We start from the raw sequence: 15,659 nt of genomic DNA on the forward strand, positions 1-15,659 counted from the left end.
TGTTAGCAGACTCCATTTTCTAAAAGTTAGCTTCTGTTGCTGTCCGTTAGCGGTTCATGCCATGTGACGATCCGCTCACACGTGGCCAATAAAACAGTGATTAATACCTGTATATTCCAACAAATTGTTACACAGAGCCCTTTAATCCAGACTTTAATAATAATTAAAAAAAAAACATGTCCATTTTTTTTATTCGGCTGTGAATAAGTATGTCCACTCCAGTGGATTGGGGTATATATTGCCTATTTAGATTCTGCCTTATTTTGTGTGTTTTATACAAAATGATGACAATATTTACAGTCTTTACTGTCAGAGTAAAGCCTATTATTCTTCCACTGTTACATGGTGGACATTTGATCTTTTGAATAATGAAGTCTTGCTTGAACAGAACAAGTTGAAGCTCATTTCAGCTAAACAAATGCAATTACTGCATACTGTATACTTTATTCAAAACTACGAAAGGACGTTGAATTTGTATCAGCGGAGGAGTTTTTTTTTAAGAAGTGGAATTCTGTGGGAGAACATGTGGTGTAATCTTTCTAAATATATGAACACTCGATGTCTCAACCTTCATCAATCCTGAAATAGGGATAAAAGTGATAAAGTGTGTGTGTGTGTGTGTGTGTGTGTGTGTGTGTGTGTTTGTGTGTGTGCGCGCGAGCTAAAACTTTCCACATCCCTCGGCCTGATTCTCTGCTTTCTGTTGCCAACACCACGCTGTTAACACTCCCTCGCTGACATGCCACAAGATTTCCTGGCCGATACCTCAGAGCCAAAGGCCTGCTGGGTAATAAAGTACAGCAAAGACAGAGAGAGAGAGAAAGAGAGAGAGAGAGCGTGAGAGGGAGAGAGGCGACAGTGTTGAAGGGAGAGAATTGAGAGGTGAGATGAAATGTGTGTGATGTGTGTGTGTGTGTGTGTGTGTGTTGGGGGGTTGACAGGACTTTAACGTGAGAACACTTTGGCCTCCACCTTATGGATTCGGAGGGCCTGTCGACCTCACATGAACGACTGCTCGTAGTCGGACGACACTTTCCCACAGGACCTGACTGTACTGCGGAGCTCACTGTAGCTGGAGTGGCTGTAGGCACGTTATTGTATATGAAAACATATCAACACTACTGATCCAATTCTGCTGTGGCCTTCTGTGGCTCCAGGGGGAGGCGGGGGAAATCTGTCTGATCAGAAGCCGCTCACTGACGGGAGGAGAGCTGAGGGATCACTTTTTTAACAATTGGGATTAAAAAGTGGATTTATCCTCGCTCCTGTTCATCAGCCTGAGGAGGCTGCCGGTGTTGACTGCTGACTGGAGCCTGATGGGAGATGTAGTTTGTTTAATGGCGATATTAAAGAGAGCAGAGGGGGAAAGAAAAGTACGGAAGAGGATTAGGGCCACATGTGAATTTTTTTTTTAGCTCTGACTTTTAAGTCAGAATTCTGAGATTAAAGTCAGAATTCTGAGAAAAAAGTCAGAATTCTGAGATTAAAGTCAGAATTCTGACTTTTTTCTCAGAATTCTGAGATTAAAGTCAGAATTCTGACTTTTTTCTCAGAATTCTGAGATTAAAGTCAGAACTCAAAAAAAATTTACATGTGCAGACTTCTGACTTTATTCTCAGAATTCTGAGAAAAAAGTCAGAATTCTGACTTTAATCTCAGAATTCAGAATTTTTTCTCAGAATTCTGACTTTAAAGTCAGAACTAAAAATAAAATTCACATGTGGCCCTAATCCTCTTCCGTAGAAAAGAGACACTGGTGAATATTGCTTATATATAATTTAAACACACACACACACACACACACTGGCTAACATTAGCTCACAGCTAATGTACTAAAGTAATCAGGCCGTTTGGGTCAAACTTGCTTTGCTGGCGGTTAATACACCTTTTAGCAACAAGCAAATCTACCTGGCTCAGGCACATCTTATGTTCATTCTTGTTTGCAGACTTCCCTCACCCACAATCAGCATCAGTGACCTGATGAAGTGCACTGTTACTTTGAGTTATCGTGGGTTTCTCGGGGTTTGAACATTGTTGGAAACATTCAGAATCACGTAAGTACAGAAATCTATAGCAAAGACCAAAGAATGTCAGACGTTTTAAAACAGATCGCTTCATAGAATATCTTTAAACTGTTCATCATGAGTCTGACAGTGTAATTGGAGTGCAGTGTTCAGTGGTGAACCCTTTAATTATGATACAGGACGCTCAGCTTTGTATAAAAGCAAGTAAAAAAAGGAATTGTCCGGGGGAATTTTTCCTGGCCAGGACCGTGACTTCCTCAAAGTAGTTCCACAGTGATGCCACGTAACAAAACGAAAGAAATTAATAATCAGTAAAATATGCGATTCATTTACATTTGGACAGCGCCAAGCTTGTGATCTCCCCTTTCTTTCAGGCTTCTCGCTAAGCTAATCATCTGCTCGCTCTGGTCTTTATATTTAGTGAATACTGATATGAGAAAGGAATGCACTCTTTCATCTAACTCCAGGCAAAAAAACCTGAAAAATGCCTGAAAATGTGAAACCAGTTCTCTAAAAACAGTTTACAGGACACTGCGGGTGGAGGCTGGTGAGGATGGAGCCAGGGAGAACGCACGCAGCAGCTTTTTCAACTATTTACATCCGACTGAAGCAGAGACAGTGGAGGACTTGACGTGAGCGCAGCCTCGCAACGCGCCTTCACCTCTGTGGAGCTTTGAATGCTCAGAGTTTGTTTCCATTTGGACAGAAAGTCGTGAATTCGACTACAGAACTTGGTCCTCTGTGAGACTACTGTCGGCGGTGTTCGGCCAACCTCTCTGATACTGAAGTTTCAAAAGGAGCTGAACACTGGAAGCTTCATCACAGTAGGAGTAGTAGTGGTGGTGGTGGTTGGATTGCATTAGAGAGTGCAGGTGCTTCAGCCCTCCTGTGTCCTGCTGTCACTGTCTAATGTCAGTCCAGTCTTACGCTCCAAAGCCTGTGCTGGCTGCCACTACTTTCCATTCTCAAAGAGCTGTAATCAGACACTTCCCACAGGAGCATGAAGCTCTCGTGTGTGTGTGTGTGTGTGTGTGTGTGTGTGTGTGTGTGCTGAGAGACACCATAACAGCACCTGCATGGATCTAGATAACTGGGTTAGTAGGGGGATAAATATCAGCTGATACAATAGTTTACATCGAGGCGTTATTTTTGTTCCAGTTTAACCTCGGGAGCTTCACCGTACATTGGCGTTCATGAAATAATCAGGCACTCGTCATGAACGCCGAAACATAATAAGGTGTGAGGGCAGCTGGCTGATGATTCATCTTCTTGTTACCGTGTTTACAAGTTCCTCAAACCACAAATAAATCACTCTAGTTCAGTGGTGTCAAACTGATCCAGTAAAGGGCCGTGTGGCTGCAGGTTTTCATTCCAACCAAGCAAGAACACACCTGAATCATTCCAACCAAGCAAGAACACACCTGAATCAGGTGTGTTCTTGCTTGGTTGGAATGAAAACCTGCAGCCACACGGCCCTTTACTGGATCAGTTTGACACCACTTTTCTAGTTGGTGTTGGTGGAGCAGCCACACACAGCAGCCTATAACTCCACCGGCAGAGTCACAACGAGCGAAAGGAAACCAAAAATATGTGCAACCACTTTGATAATCACTTCGTTATCTTAGTGACAAACACTTTACATTTTAGGCTTACAGTTTTTTCCATGCGGCAATCAGAGCCCTGAACTCCGCACTCTGAACACTTTTAACCCAGCCATATTGAACTTTAACATTTGTACATCTGCCTGTCAATCTAGTTTTAACATATATCTCTTAAAATATTTTTCATTCATAACTTTTGCACATTGATTTCATTACTATTGCACATGTAAATTAGCCATAACCATAACTTAATCATAACTTCCGCTAAAACCTTTATTGTATTTTATTGAATTCTATTGTATTTTGTATTTTTTTACTTCAGTTGAGCACAGAAGTACAGTACATGTCACAAAAACATTTCACTGCGCATCCTGTATGAGTATGTGACAAATAAAAACCTTTGAATCATCTTGAACAAACAGTTCACCCAATAAAGGCCTTTCAGACACTAGGATTGCACCAGGATTATGGTTTTTTTTCAATTGGTTAATTTACATTTGAGAACATGTTTTATTTACATTTTAAAAGGGTGAACTGTTCCTTTAAATCTTAAGATTTGCTGCTGAAATTGTGACGAGCATTTTCTGCCTTTCTATAGACCGAACAATTAATAGATTAAAAGGGGATGATCAAAAATCATGAGTTGCAGAGAACACACATTTTCATATGCCTCATATGCTACGTAAATAAAATGTAATGTAATGCTTACACATGCAGACACACACTCTGACTGACCTTCTGTTTGGCCTATACGACCTCCCACCCTCTACCCCCACCACAGAGGGTAACGTGACCTGCATTCATTCTACGATGCTGCTAATTTAAGACACACACTGATCCTGCTTGTCCTCAGTTTGGCACTTTAACGCACACACACACAATCCAAAACAGATCTGAGGTTTCATCACCCTGCAGACACAAGAGAAAGAGAACAGTTATCCCCTGATGTTAGCACGTTGGGCGGTGGATGAATGTGCGGCCGTTACGGTTTTCCTGACAGTCTTCTGACACTCTGAACTTTTAACCGTCTCTAGGCGAAACATGACGTGGAACTTGAATAGTTTAGGATGGTCGAGCGTCACCAGCTGTGTGTGACAGCTGTTCATACTCTTGCATTTATAAGGCTACTGAGAGAGAGGATGTCCAAACATGGCGTCCCCGGCCTGGCTCACCAGTGACAGGAAGCAATAAATATGCCATCAGACGTGTGCAGTTATCAGCGTCAACAATCAGGGAGTTAGGTAAGGGATAATGCCCGACGAGGTGTCCATAAACAGGAGTTAATGGACGACGCGGAGGCCTATAACTCCTGTTTATGGACACCTCGAAGGGCATTATCCCGCTTATACCATGGTCACTTGCCAAAGAAAAAAAATTCGGACCATTAATTTACATTTTCATGCGTTTTACAATCAAAATATAAAGTTTTTCACAAGCCATAACTACGTTTCCCTGGTAACGCCTGAGGGTTTGACTAATACCTGGAACAGTCATTACTCTCCCGTCAGATTCTTATGCAACGGAGAGGTTGTTCACTCCTCCAGTAAATAGGACGGATCATAGATACGACTTGGCAACGGGAGATATTCTAGTCCGCTCAGCCATGAGCCAGAAAGCTAACGCTATGCTAGCAAGATTCAAAGTCAATAACATTGTGTACGGTTGACAAACAGTAAATATAATTTGACAGTATGCTAGCTAACATGATTAGCTAGCAAACCAGTCATGTCATTGTATAATCTGGAATACTTGCTACTTGCTAATGACAAAAGTGTCTTTCCAAAGTTTATTGCAGTCAAATCTTTTTTTGATTGGCCCTTTTTATGGTATAGAACTCATTTGCAGCCAGTCAGCAACCCAGTGCTACCTATTACCGCTAATAATGGTTAGATTCTATTGAGGCATGTCATTTTTAGTTTCAAGACTTAAAAGATAAGTTCACCTAAAATTGAAAATTCAGTATAATCTCCTCAGCCTCATGCTGATGGAAAGTTAAGTGAAGTTTCGTAGTACAAAAATGAAGAGTAGTAGATTTGGATTTTTTTCCAAACTAATTTGAAAAGACATTGAGTCCTTCCTGCCTACTGAATTGGGATTCTTTCAGTTGCCAGGCTGCTGGTGGTAGCCATGTTGCTAACACCGTCTTTGCGACAGTGGACAGCAACAGTCATGTCTCAGGGAAATAGTATAGTTTTTAGATGGTTGAGCAGGAGAAAATGCAACAACTAGCTAGGTAGCTGCAAAACCATGTTAGCGAATGACGGACGACGACTCTGCACACTTCTAAAAAAAGTTGGCCGTCCAGTGTTGGAGCTGCGTACATTTTCTGTAGATATCAGAATCTATAGAATTATTTTGGCCATGATAAACATACAATGGAAATTATTTACATGATTACTACTTCAGTCAAAATGTGTTGATTCAAATGATTTCAACTATCTGAACTGCATCAACAGTGTCAAATGTATGATAGAAGCGCAAATGAATAAACAAGGACCAGTTGTTATGATTGTTCAACACATAAACACTTTCTTTGCTGTAGAAATAATATTCGGAATCCACTATATAACTATAAATATAAGTAACAGCAATGACTTCAGACATTATTAAACACCGGGACCACTTTATTGCAACACATTAAAGTTGTTGTTAGGTTCATCCTATCAATTAGTCAGAGAACACTAAAGTCAGGATTACTTAAAAGCAGTAAGGTATGTACAGGATAATGGTCAAACATCAGAACGGAGCTCTGCATACACAAGTAAGCCACAAGCAACACTAATGTCCCTGACAAAGAATGTTGTTTTTTTGTTTTTTTTTTGAATGTACAGAATAATCACTCGCAACATTAAAAATCAGATTTCCACTATTGCCTCTAAAATGGATGTAAAATATAAAAGAAGAGAGTTGAACTGCATCAGGATTTAAAGTCTGTGAACGTGATTTTGACTTGCAGTGACTCACGACTATCTCGAGAGGAAATCAACGGTTAAAAAGAAGCGTGAAAAGGTAGAAAACTGACAAAGGCGCTCAGTTTTCTTTAAAACGACGCAGATGCAACATCTGACTGGGAGGGATATTTCCACTGTTATTTTTTTATGTCAGAAAAAAATATCCGACATATGAATTAAAATAAATTAAAAATAAATTAAATTGGAAAAAAACTAGTAAAAGACTTTCGCATGTGGCATTACAGAGCGACGGGGAACACGGGCACCTTCGTTCATTGATCATACCGTTTGATTTGAACGCTGACAGAAGAGGAAGGTAAACAAGATCCCGCTCTGACCATCAGGTGGAGGCAGCAGTTTTCCTCCATATCCGTCAGCCTGAAACAAGGCTATAGAAAAATTTACAGGTGGAGCTCAACAACAGAACAAGACTCAGAACAAGAGAAAACCAGGAAGGGATAACAATTCGCTGGAGTCCTGGCTTAATGAAAAAAAGTTGTAAATCGCAAAACAAAACAAAAGAATTGTGTAGAAAATGGCCAAAACATCTCAGAAATAGGGAAGATCAAACCTGACTTAAATAAAAGAAGAAAAAAAAAAGCAATTCAAATAAATCTAAAAAAATGCACATATATATGAGAACTAACTGTAAGAAATGTAGTAAATTAATTCTGGATTATTCATCTCAGGAGTCATGACCTGTGAGGGCTGTCACACCACACTGAAGGGAAATAAATCCTGAAATGGCTCCAAACATAAATTTAATTATGTAGAATTAATTCTCTAGATTTTCCTCAATTCATGTATTTGTGCATTTACTTCCTCGTAAGTTGGGCTTGGTCTTTCACATGTGACAGGATCATCACTGAATTAGTACATTACAGTAGTGCTATTATGGCTTTCGTCTACATGTAGTTACAGTTTTATAGAAGGTTTTACTTTCATGGTTTTCTTGAGGACGGATCAGTTAACGTGTTAGCGATAAGTGGCTCTGCCAAATTGTCTCGGGCAATACATCTAAAAGTAACATTTGTTTTTACAAAACCGATATAAACATTTCGCGAAACATTGCCAAAGCAGAGGAACATTCACAATAACTGTAGGTCATCATGAGCAGAAAGCAGGCTGTCAGTATTCATTTTAAAATCAACAACTTTACAAAACACTGGTTTTCAGTTCAAACTACATGAGGCGGCATCTACAAATTGCAGTGATGGCAAGCGAAAAAAAAAAGATGAAAACGAAAGCCTGTCTCGGGAAATTGTTTCCACAGAACGACAAACTGTCCAGTAAAAACTAATTAAACTTCAGAGTAAGACTTGGTCGAATGATTTAAGGAAGTTAAAAGCAGAATCGAAAAAACGTCCTTCCAACACGACGAGCGGTTGCCTGGGCCTCCACAGCACTTTGACAGTGACAGTATCTGTTGGTTTGTCCTTTATGTAAGACTTTGGACATCACGTCCACGGCTGTCAACAGAAAAATCCTCCTGTTCCCTTTTACTCTTTGTTCACCGTTCCTTCATCCAGCATCAATGCCTCAGCAGAAGACTACTCAGTGTAGTTGTAAACTTGCAGGAATGTTCTGTGCAGTTTGTCCAAAAAACAAACAAAAAAACAAATCTTCAAGTCCCACTGCGATATGAAGGAAGAACAAAAAGATCTCTTTTCATATCATGTCTCCCTTTAGTTGGAATCCAACATGGGAGATCCTTGTGAGAGGTGTCAGTTCAGAGCAGGTTCCTTTATTCTGATGTGCTTCATTTCACATTTTCTCTTTGTTCACCCTCAGAGCAGTGTCATTCCACTCCCAGTGTCGGGACCTGTGGAAATGTCAAGGGAGTCTTTCTATGCCCTCCTGGATACGGGACAGAAAACACGGCCAGTGTCGGTGATCCTGGAGAAAAATGTCTCCCTTCACTAAAAATCAGTCTGCCGGAATGACAGCAAAAATCACAGTATGTGTCACATTGTTCCTTTGTCCTTAAAAAAGAAGAAAAAACTTTGCTTTTTTTCTCCAGGAGATGGAACTTTATTCCATTATTGTCCTCTGCTTTAAGGTTAAAGGAAAGATCTGTAGCATCCTTGAGGTCATAGGTCTGTGACTTTGTTTTCTACAGCAGCTGCAATCTGTTGGAGCCTGTAACCGAGCTGCATCTTCTGGGCTGTGGGGTCTTCTTCCAGGGCTGTGATAATCTGACGGAAGAAAGAAGAAGTTGGATAATAATCATTAGAATTGTACTGGAACTTTTGGGGACATCAACATAACTGACCATTTGCTAACAGCAACTATAACTAGATACAGGAGATCTGTAAGGAATGCATTCAACCAGGTATTTGTCTGCGCTAATGTAAACTATGATTGTTGTCATGATTAGCTTACAGCGATAACTGAGAAGGACATTATACACCAACTACATTAGTTTGTGGGGCTACAGACTAAATAAAAATGTATCTGATCACTGTGTGGAAGCTGGTCCTGGATATTATAAGAGTTTGGGGTAATATTAGCATTTCTGTCGTTCCTCTAACGAGCTAATGTTACAGAGGATTAGCAATAGCTTCATCATAAAAATTGGCTAGTCGTCATCCTAAAAGCCCTTTCTCTTGTAACATTAAAAATGAACACATATTGTTGGCTAAGCAGCCTCATTTATATAACTAATGAGGAAGCCAACTTTTGGTCTGGAACATTTAGCATTAGCCTCACTTTTTTAACCCAATATGTATGTAGCCAACATGTGCATATTTGAGACCTCTTTCACAAAATTGCTGTGGCTTGGGAACATAAAATGTCAGGCTGTTAAAGTGTTTTTGACCTACACATCAACTTAATGATACCTTTAATAGCTACCTTGCTATAGCTGACAGAATCTGCCGGGGACTGTCAAATTCAGAGCAACATAACATGTGAAGCAGAGCTAAGTGAAACATGCAAGTTGGGTGATTCTTGCATTTTCGAGCAGGAAAAAAAAATGTCAGAAAGGAATGATTGCACATGCATCCAGATGCATTTAAACCACAGCAAATCATATCATACAACCCAACTGTGATGTTTTTGTACTTTGGTTATACTCACTTGATCATAGTATTTGTTGATGTACTTGTACAGCTCATGTAAAGCCACGAGGCAGTTGACCTCAGCAGTGTAATTCTGTTTGGGGAGAATAAAAATAGAGAGGTGAGGAAACGTCAGTGGGCGGGCTGTTAAAACTGCATCGGTGGCCATTCATATTTTATTACAAACTCCACAGCTAGCATGTTAGGCACCCACCCAGATGGTGGGATTCCAGGTCCTGAAATGATTTGTGTTCATCCTTTGCCTTAAAAAAAAACTTATTTTTGCAAAATGGGAAAACAAGAGCGGGTAACGTACGCGAGAGAGTTCTGCTAGAGCCGAGTTCATCTCCTGGTCACTGGCGGAGATGGTCTGACGGATGTCTGCATAGTACCTGGAGAGAGAGGAGGAAAGAGCACTGAAGAGAAAGAACTGCAGTAGAATTTAAGGAAATAAATTGCATTAAGGTTCTTGAATCCCTTCATGGTAGTATTTTACAGCAGCTGTTATAAAAAGCGGCTTCAGCTCATCCTGACAGCAGACTGCACAGAGAATATGTACTGTATGTACAGATAGTCTGATGTTAAGTGGCTGTAATTCAAACAGAATAGTGGTAAACGTGTATGATGAGCAGAGTTATTCTTCTTACAGCAGAGGATGTGTTCACAAGGATCAAGACTCGCACAGACCAACACCACTGCATCAGTTAATACTGAGTGCTACTTGTGCCATCTAATTATGTCGCCATTACTGCGATTACAACTCAGTGCTCTATCTTACGCTTGGTGCAAAGTGGCGCCCAGCAAAGTGTTTTCACGTCCACTGCCAACGTCGTGTAAATAGCAAATGTACCTGTGCCCACATGTGCACCCCTGGGTATGCTGGTCTTAAAATGAGATGTGGTCAGGCGCACTGATGGCGGATTGCTATCTTGATGTAGGAGAGAGCTACGGCGCCATGGACCAACAAAAAGCTGGTCTAAAGTCAAAAGCTCTGTCTATTTCTTGCTATTTTGAGAGTTGTCGAGTGAGGAAAAACTTTATAAAAGCTGTGACTGCTGTCGCTGATAAATTCTAAATGATTCATATCTTTAAAGTCGCCATTAAATGCAACACTTTAAGTTGTTTCCTTCCTTGCAATAACATTTAGCAGCTGTTTGAACACATTGTTTTAAATGATATCACCATTTACATTACATTTCCCAAAGATCACGACACTTTAATGATCGTAAACACGTCAACTTTTTTTTACAAATACAGTAAACAGGTACCAAAATATGCTACTTCTTTGTCGCCAATGTAGACAATTCCCAGACTCCCTTCATGCACTTTTGCGAGTTGAGTTTGAAAAAACTATTGTTGCTGATGTCAACAATCATGTTTACCATCCTTAAGAGAGGTTTACTGTCTCTGCTCTTTATTTCTAGAGACCACAGTATAGAAGAGTTTTCTGCAGCACTTATCCTTTTTAATGTACATTACACTAATAAAGCTCATGAAACAGGCGTATGTGTTACATACAAATCAAACCTAGTGAAGCTTTAATCCATCACCAGTGTAATCTGCAGGGTTTAATGTGCAGCAGACAGTAGTAAGTGTAGCAGTCTGCTCTCAGACCATCCATGCAAGGAAGCCTCGCAGGCTCAGTCTACCCTCTGTCTGCCGCTGACAGATTGTCCTCGGCCTCGCTCCCTCTCTCCTTCCCTCCCCCCCCCTCGCTCACTTCTCTCTCCTCCAGTGTTTTTTGTGCCTGGGGGTCAGTGGGGCAACTGGCTGCCATATTCTTACCTCTCCACCATCTGTTTGTAGCGCGGGATGTCTCTGGCGTACAGCAACTTGTTGATGGGAGAGTCCTGTGCAGGGGAGACAAATGGAGAGACGTGTCCTGAATATCACTTAAGACGGGTCATACGAAGCGTGCGTGATAGAACCATCCATCAGGTACAAAACCCAGCATGAGGGCTCATTACAGCCACTGCCCTAATATGAGATGATTTATATTACAAATCCCAATTTGTAGTTTATAACAATAATCATAGATTTAGTATCATCAACATTAATAATGATCATAATTGTAATCATCAGCATATTTTTTTATTATTGTCTTTATTGCTGTCTTTGTTGTTATTATTATGTACAGTGCGAGTCATCAACATACAGTAAATGAACTCACACTCCCATCACTTCCCTTATCATGGACATATAGAAATGTGTTGTGAATGTACTGTATGTAGTCATGTTGTTGTACTGATACACTACTGACATCATTTCCCCCATAGTGCCTCGTATAGTGCTTTTTGATTAGTTTAGTGGCAGAGCTCTAGTGATACAGAGAAACAGGATTCTGTATTATTGGCAGTGCCTTTAAAGTGATTAGCTCACCCGTCCCAGCTTGTGGTCAGCGATGGTGCAGGAATCCATGAAGGTCTGGGCGATGACGGACAGCACGGCATCCACGTGGTCGGAGGTCTGCACGTCAAAGATGAACTGTGGGTTCTTCAGGATATTGATCCAGAAGCGCAGGGGCAAACTGTATGGACGGAGAAGAAAGTCGATGCACATGTTAACAAAGATGTATAAATACCTGATTCCAAGATGCTTCTGGTGAAGTTTATTGTTTGAAAGCAAAGCAAACTAACCACATTATTTCATAAGAGTAGATATGTGATTCAATCAATCATTTATAGTTTTCTCTCATCTTCATACACAAAAGAAATTGAAAAACATCCCTAACATAAATATATCATAAAAATGTATTCATGCAAGATTAAGTTGTCCTCTTGGTAATGTGTACTGTATATGTGTGTTAGCATGTGAGTGTTTGGAATTCCCCCAATAAATTGATAAAAACTGAAAAGGAGTTGAGTCAGCAGCAGGGTGAGAGTGGCTGTGGCTCAGGAGGGAGAGCGGTTCGTCCAATAATGGGAAGGTCAGTGGTCGATCCCCAGCCCCTCTACATGCACAAGTGTCCTTGGACCAGATACTGAACCGCAAATTGCTCCCGGTGGCTGCTCCATCGATGTGTGAGTATGCGTACGAATGTTTCGTAGTAACCTCTGCCACCGGTGTGTGAATTTGTGTGTGAAAGGGTGAATGCTGACTTGTGTTGTCCTTGAGTGGCAAGTAAAACTAAAAAAGTGAGAAATAAATGGAGTGTGTTTCATTGCAGGATGATTGGCTGTCGGTCACTTGAATTTGATTTTGCCAAGTTGGTTCATGTAGCAATGATGATGCAGGATGATGGAGGGAAAAACAATCCTATAAATGAGTTACTTTACCGTCCGTATGACCTCATATTTACCAGGAACTCCTTCAGAGATGTTTTTGGTATTGTATCATAAAGTTATGGCATTTCACATGAATCGTAACATCACGTCAGTGTAGAAATACACGTTCAACTGCTGTCCATATGTTCTGCGTTGGCATGCTTTGCTGGCGCATGACGTTCTTAAACCGTCAGATGAAATTTCCCTTGAAGTATGTTTACATATCTTCTCACATGGCGGCCCACCAGAAGTTGGCCCGTGACCCATTTCTGGCTTCCATCCCTGTCTTCTCACATCTAAACCATTTGTGAGCTGCCGCTGCGGCTGATGGCCAATTACCTGTTGGTCTTCCAGATGTGGATGGTCTCAGGGTCAGTGATGTTGTGCTGCAGAGCCTGCTCATCCAACAAGTCGAAAAAGTATTTAACAGCCAGAGGTACAGGGCGACTGGTGCTGAGGATGGCGGTGAATAAATCATCCACAAACTTCTGCAGTGTTCCCTGAGACAGAGCACACAGTGAAACTGATAAATAAACCACATATTTACACAATCAAGCTCACGGTGGTTATCTGCTCATTTGTTTCTCTCCCAGCACATTCCATAATCCTTACTCCATACACTAACCTGCATATTGTCACACGTAATAACTAGGGGTGTACTGGTACATGTATTTGTGTCGTAATCATTGCGTCTTCTTTGTCTTACTGTCCATATGTTTATGTTCCATCACCTTCTGAATACTCTTTGTTTTGTCACATGATTTCACACATTCAAAAGACGCCACCATTTGACACTAGGACCTTTTTACATGGAAGTTAACCCCTTAAGGAACACTGTTCCAACATAGGAACACCCTTCACTAAACGAACACCCTTTGTAAAAACTGGTAGTTTTTTTGCTAATAGTTTTAAGCATCAGATCTTAACAGTATATACTCGCTGTTGTAAAGCTGAGACTGTCGTGATTATTTTAAGCCCAAACACAAAGGAAAAAAGTTATTTCCAGACCATGTAATAGCCTTCTAAACTCACCATGACACAACATTAGAAAGAGCCCTCTACCGCAAGAAGCAAGAATGCCTACATACCTTCGGAGTGTTCCCTTTTTCCACAGCTACAACGTCATGCCACAATTTTTTTTTCATAGTTCGCCAAGAGTCCATAGAATGGGAATATCCATGTCATTTTACCCAAAACTAGCTACAATTGTCAAACAAGCAAGAAACCCCAGGGTACTTAGCTTTCATTTGAGACCAAGATTATGTTTCTAGGTAAAGGGGTTCTCAAGTTATAAGCCTTTGACTCTCAGTAGGCGCTCTTGGAAAAAAAAGGACCCAAGCAAAACGCACAGACATGCCTTTAGAAAAAAAAATTGTGAAAAATCAATTTTTTTGTCTTTTGACTTCAAATTTTGAGTGTGGCAAGCTGAGACATGTGGCTATGGCCTAATTGTGTCTGCTGTGTCCATAGACATACCTGAACCCTTATATCTTAGTCAGTTTATTGACATTTGAATTGAGGGTGTTACCTTTCCAATGGTATCAAGCACATCCCTGAGTCTCAAACTATGTGGGAGCTGTCATGCTTTTTTCGGTATGTCGTTTTGGAAAAAGAACCTTAAAATGGGGGCATTCACTAAGAGGTTAAAAAAACACAGGCACGTACCAGACCAGTTATAACAAAATACACTATACTGTTGCATTATGAAAAATGTAGGATCATCTGTTTTTAGAGCTTAATCAATACCAGAGACTAATGTCAGGATATCTCGGTCACCGCTGTACAGATAATGACTGTTTGTCGTTTCTGTTTTTGTACCACTTGAACTATTCTGTGACTAAACTGTGGAGCCATGATGGAAATTCATACTACACTACTCAGAGTTTTCCTCATCTAATATACTACACATAATACTGCCATGAGTATTGCATTTCAAACACCATGCTAATAAACATGTGTTTATTGTGAGAAAAAATCTGCAGGATATATTGAAGATGAATATTTCATTTGTTTTAAATAATGCAGACTCACACTGGATCAAGACTGATGATGGTTTCTTTGTGAAAATGTAAGCTCAAAATAGCACAAAGCCGTAGTCATGAAGGCTGCCATGTTCACACCCATTTAACCAGAGCGCTTTACTCGCTATAAAAGTGCAGCTCTGTTACTCTTCATGGTGCAACAGCCTCTTGGCAATGTTAGCTGGCTCATGAGTCAAGTGTGGAAGATTATCCAGAAGTAAAAAGACGATACACTTTATACTTTGTGTAGCTAACGCAGAGAATCCACCGCTGAGACACAAAACATGTTCATCCAAATTGTCTACTATACTGCCTGTTTTAACACAGTTTGTTTGGATTGTTTCATTTAAAGAATGTGGCCGTCTAACATTTGCGGTACACGGAAGTATGCAACACCGAGTGCCCGGGCAGCATGTGTTTTACCTTCATGGAGAGCAGTCGTGTGAGGTAGATCTCGGGGATGGCCTTGGCCCTCTCGCCTCCCCTCTCCCTCACACTGCCTCTCCTGTGCTTGGGCAGCTCCGACTCCTCGCTGGCTTTCACCAGATGCCAAAGCCTCACTCCTCCCTCCTCCCCATCATCCAGCATTGGGGTCTCTGGTGGGAGGGGACCACAGTGATATTAGTATATTTCTGTTGGCTGGGTCTGTTTCTCAGCTGTTGTCTGTTTTACAACTGCTGTTATTGCCAACTCTCAGCTTCAACATAACGCACCAATACACTGTCAAACAGCGACCTCTG

At 40.8% G+C, this 15,659-nt stretch overlaps 1 protein-coding gene across 4 annotated transcripts in view; it reads right to left on the reverse strand.

Annotated features, from left to right (window-relative positions):
• Positions 1-6,228: 6,228 nt before the first annotated feature.
• LOC115585114 (plexin-B1-like) overlaps positions 6,229-15,659 on the reverse strand; it is a 73,806-nt gene continuing 64,375 nt past the window's right edge. For all 4 annotated transcript variants that reach the window (XM_030423237.1, XM_030423233.1, XM_030423235.1 and 1 more), the window contains 7 exons: positions 15,343-15,515; positions 13,238-13,398; positions 12,015-12,162; positions 11,421-11,485; positions 9,952-10,027; positions 9,655-9,729; positions 6,229-8,771 (listed from right to left, as the gene is read on the reverse strand). In XM_030423237.1, coding sequence (XP_030279097.1) covers positions 8,667-8,771; positions 9,655-9,729; positions 9,952-10,027; positions 11,421-11,485; positions 12,015-12,162; positions 13,238-13,398; positions 15,343-15,515 — 803 coding nt within the window. In that variant the 3' untranslated portion in view covers positions 6,229-8,666. The remainder of the gene's footprint in view (positions 8,772-9,654; positions 9,730-9,951; positions 10,028-11,420; positions 11,486-12,014; positions 12,163-13,237; positions 13,399-15,342; positions 15,516-15,659) is intronic.

This window comes from Sparus aurata, chromosome 7 (assembly GCF_900880675.1).
Source record: "Sparus aurata chromosome 7, fSpaAur1.1, whole genome shotgun sequence".
Classification (NCBI taxonomy): Eukaryota; Metazoa; Chordata; class Actinopteri; order Spariformes; family Sparidae; genus Sparus; species Sparus aurata.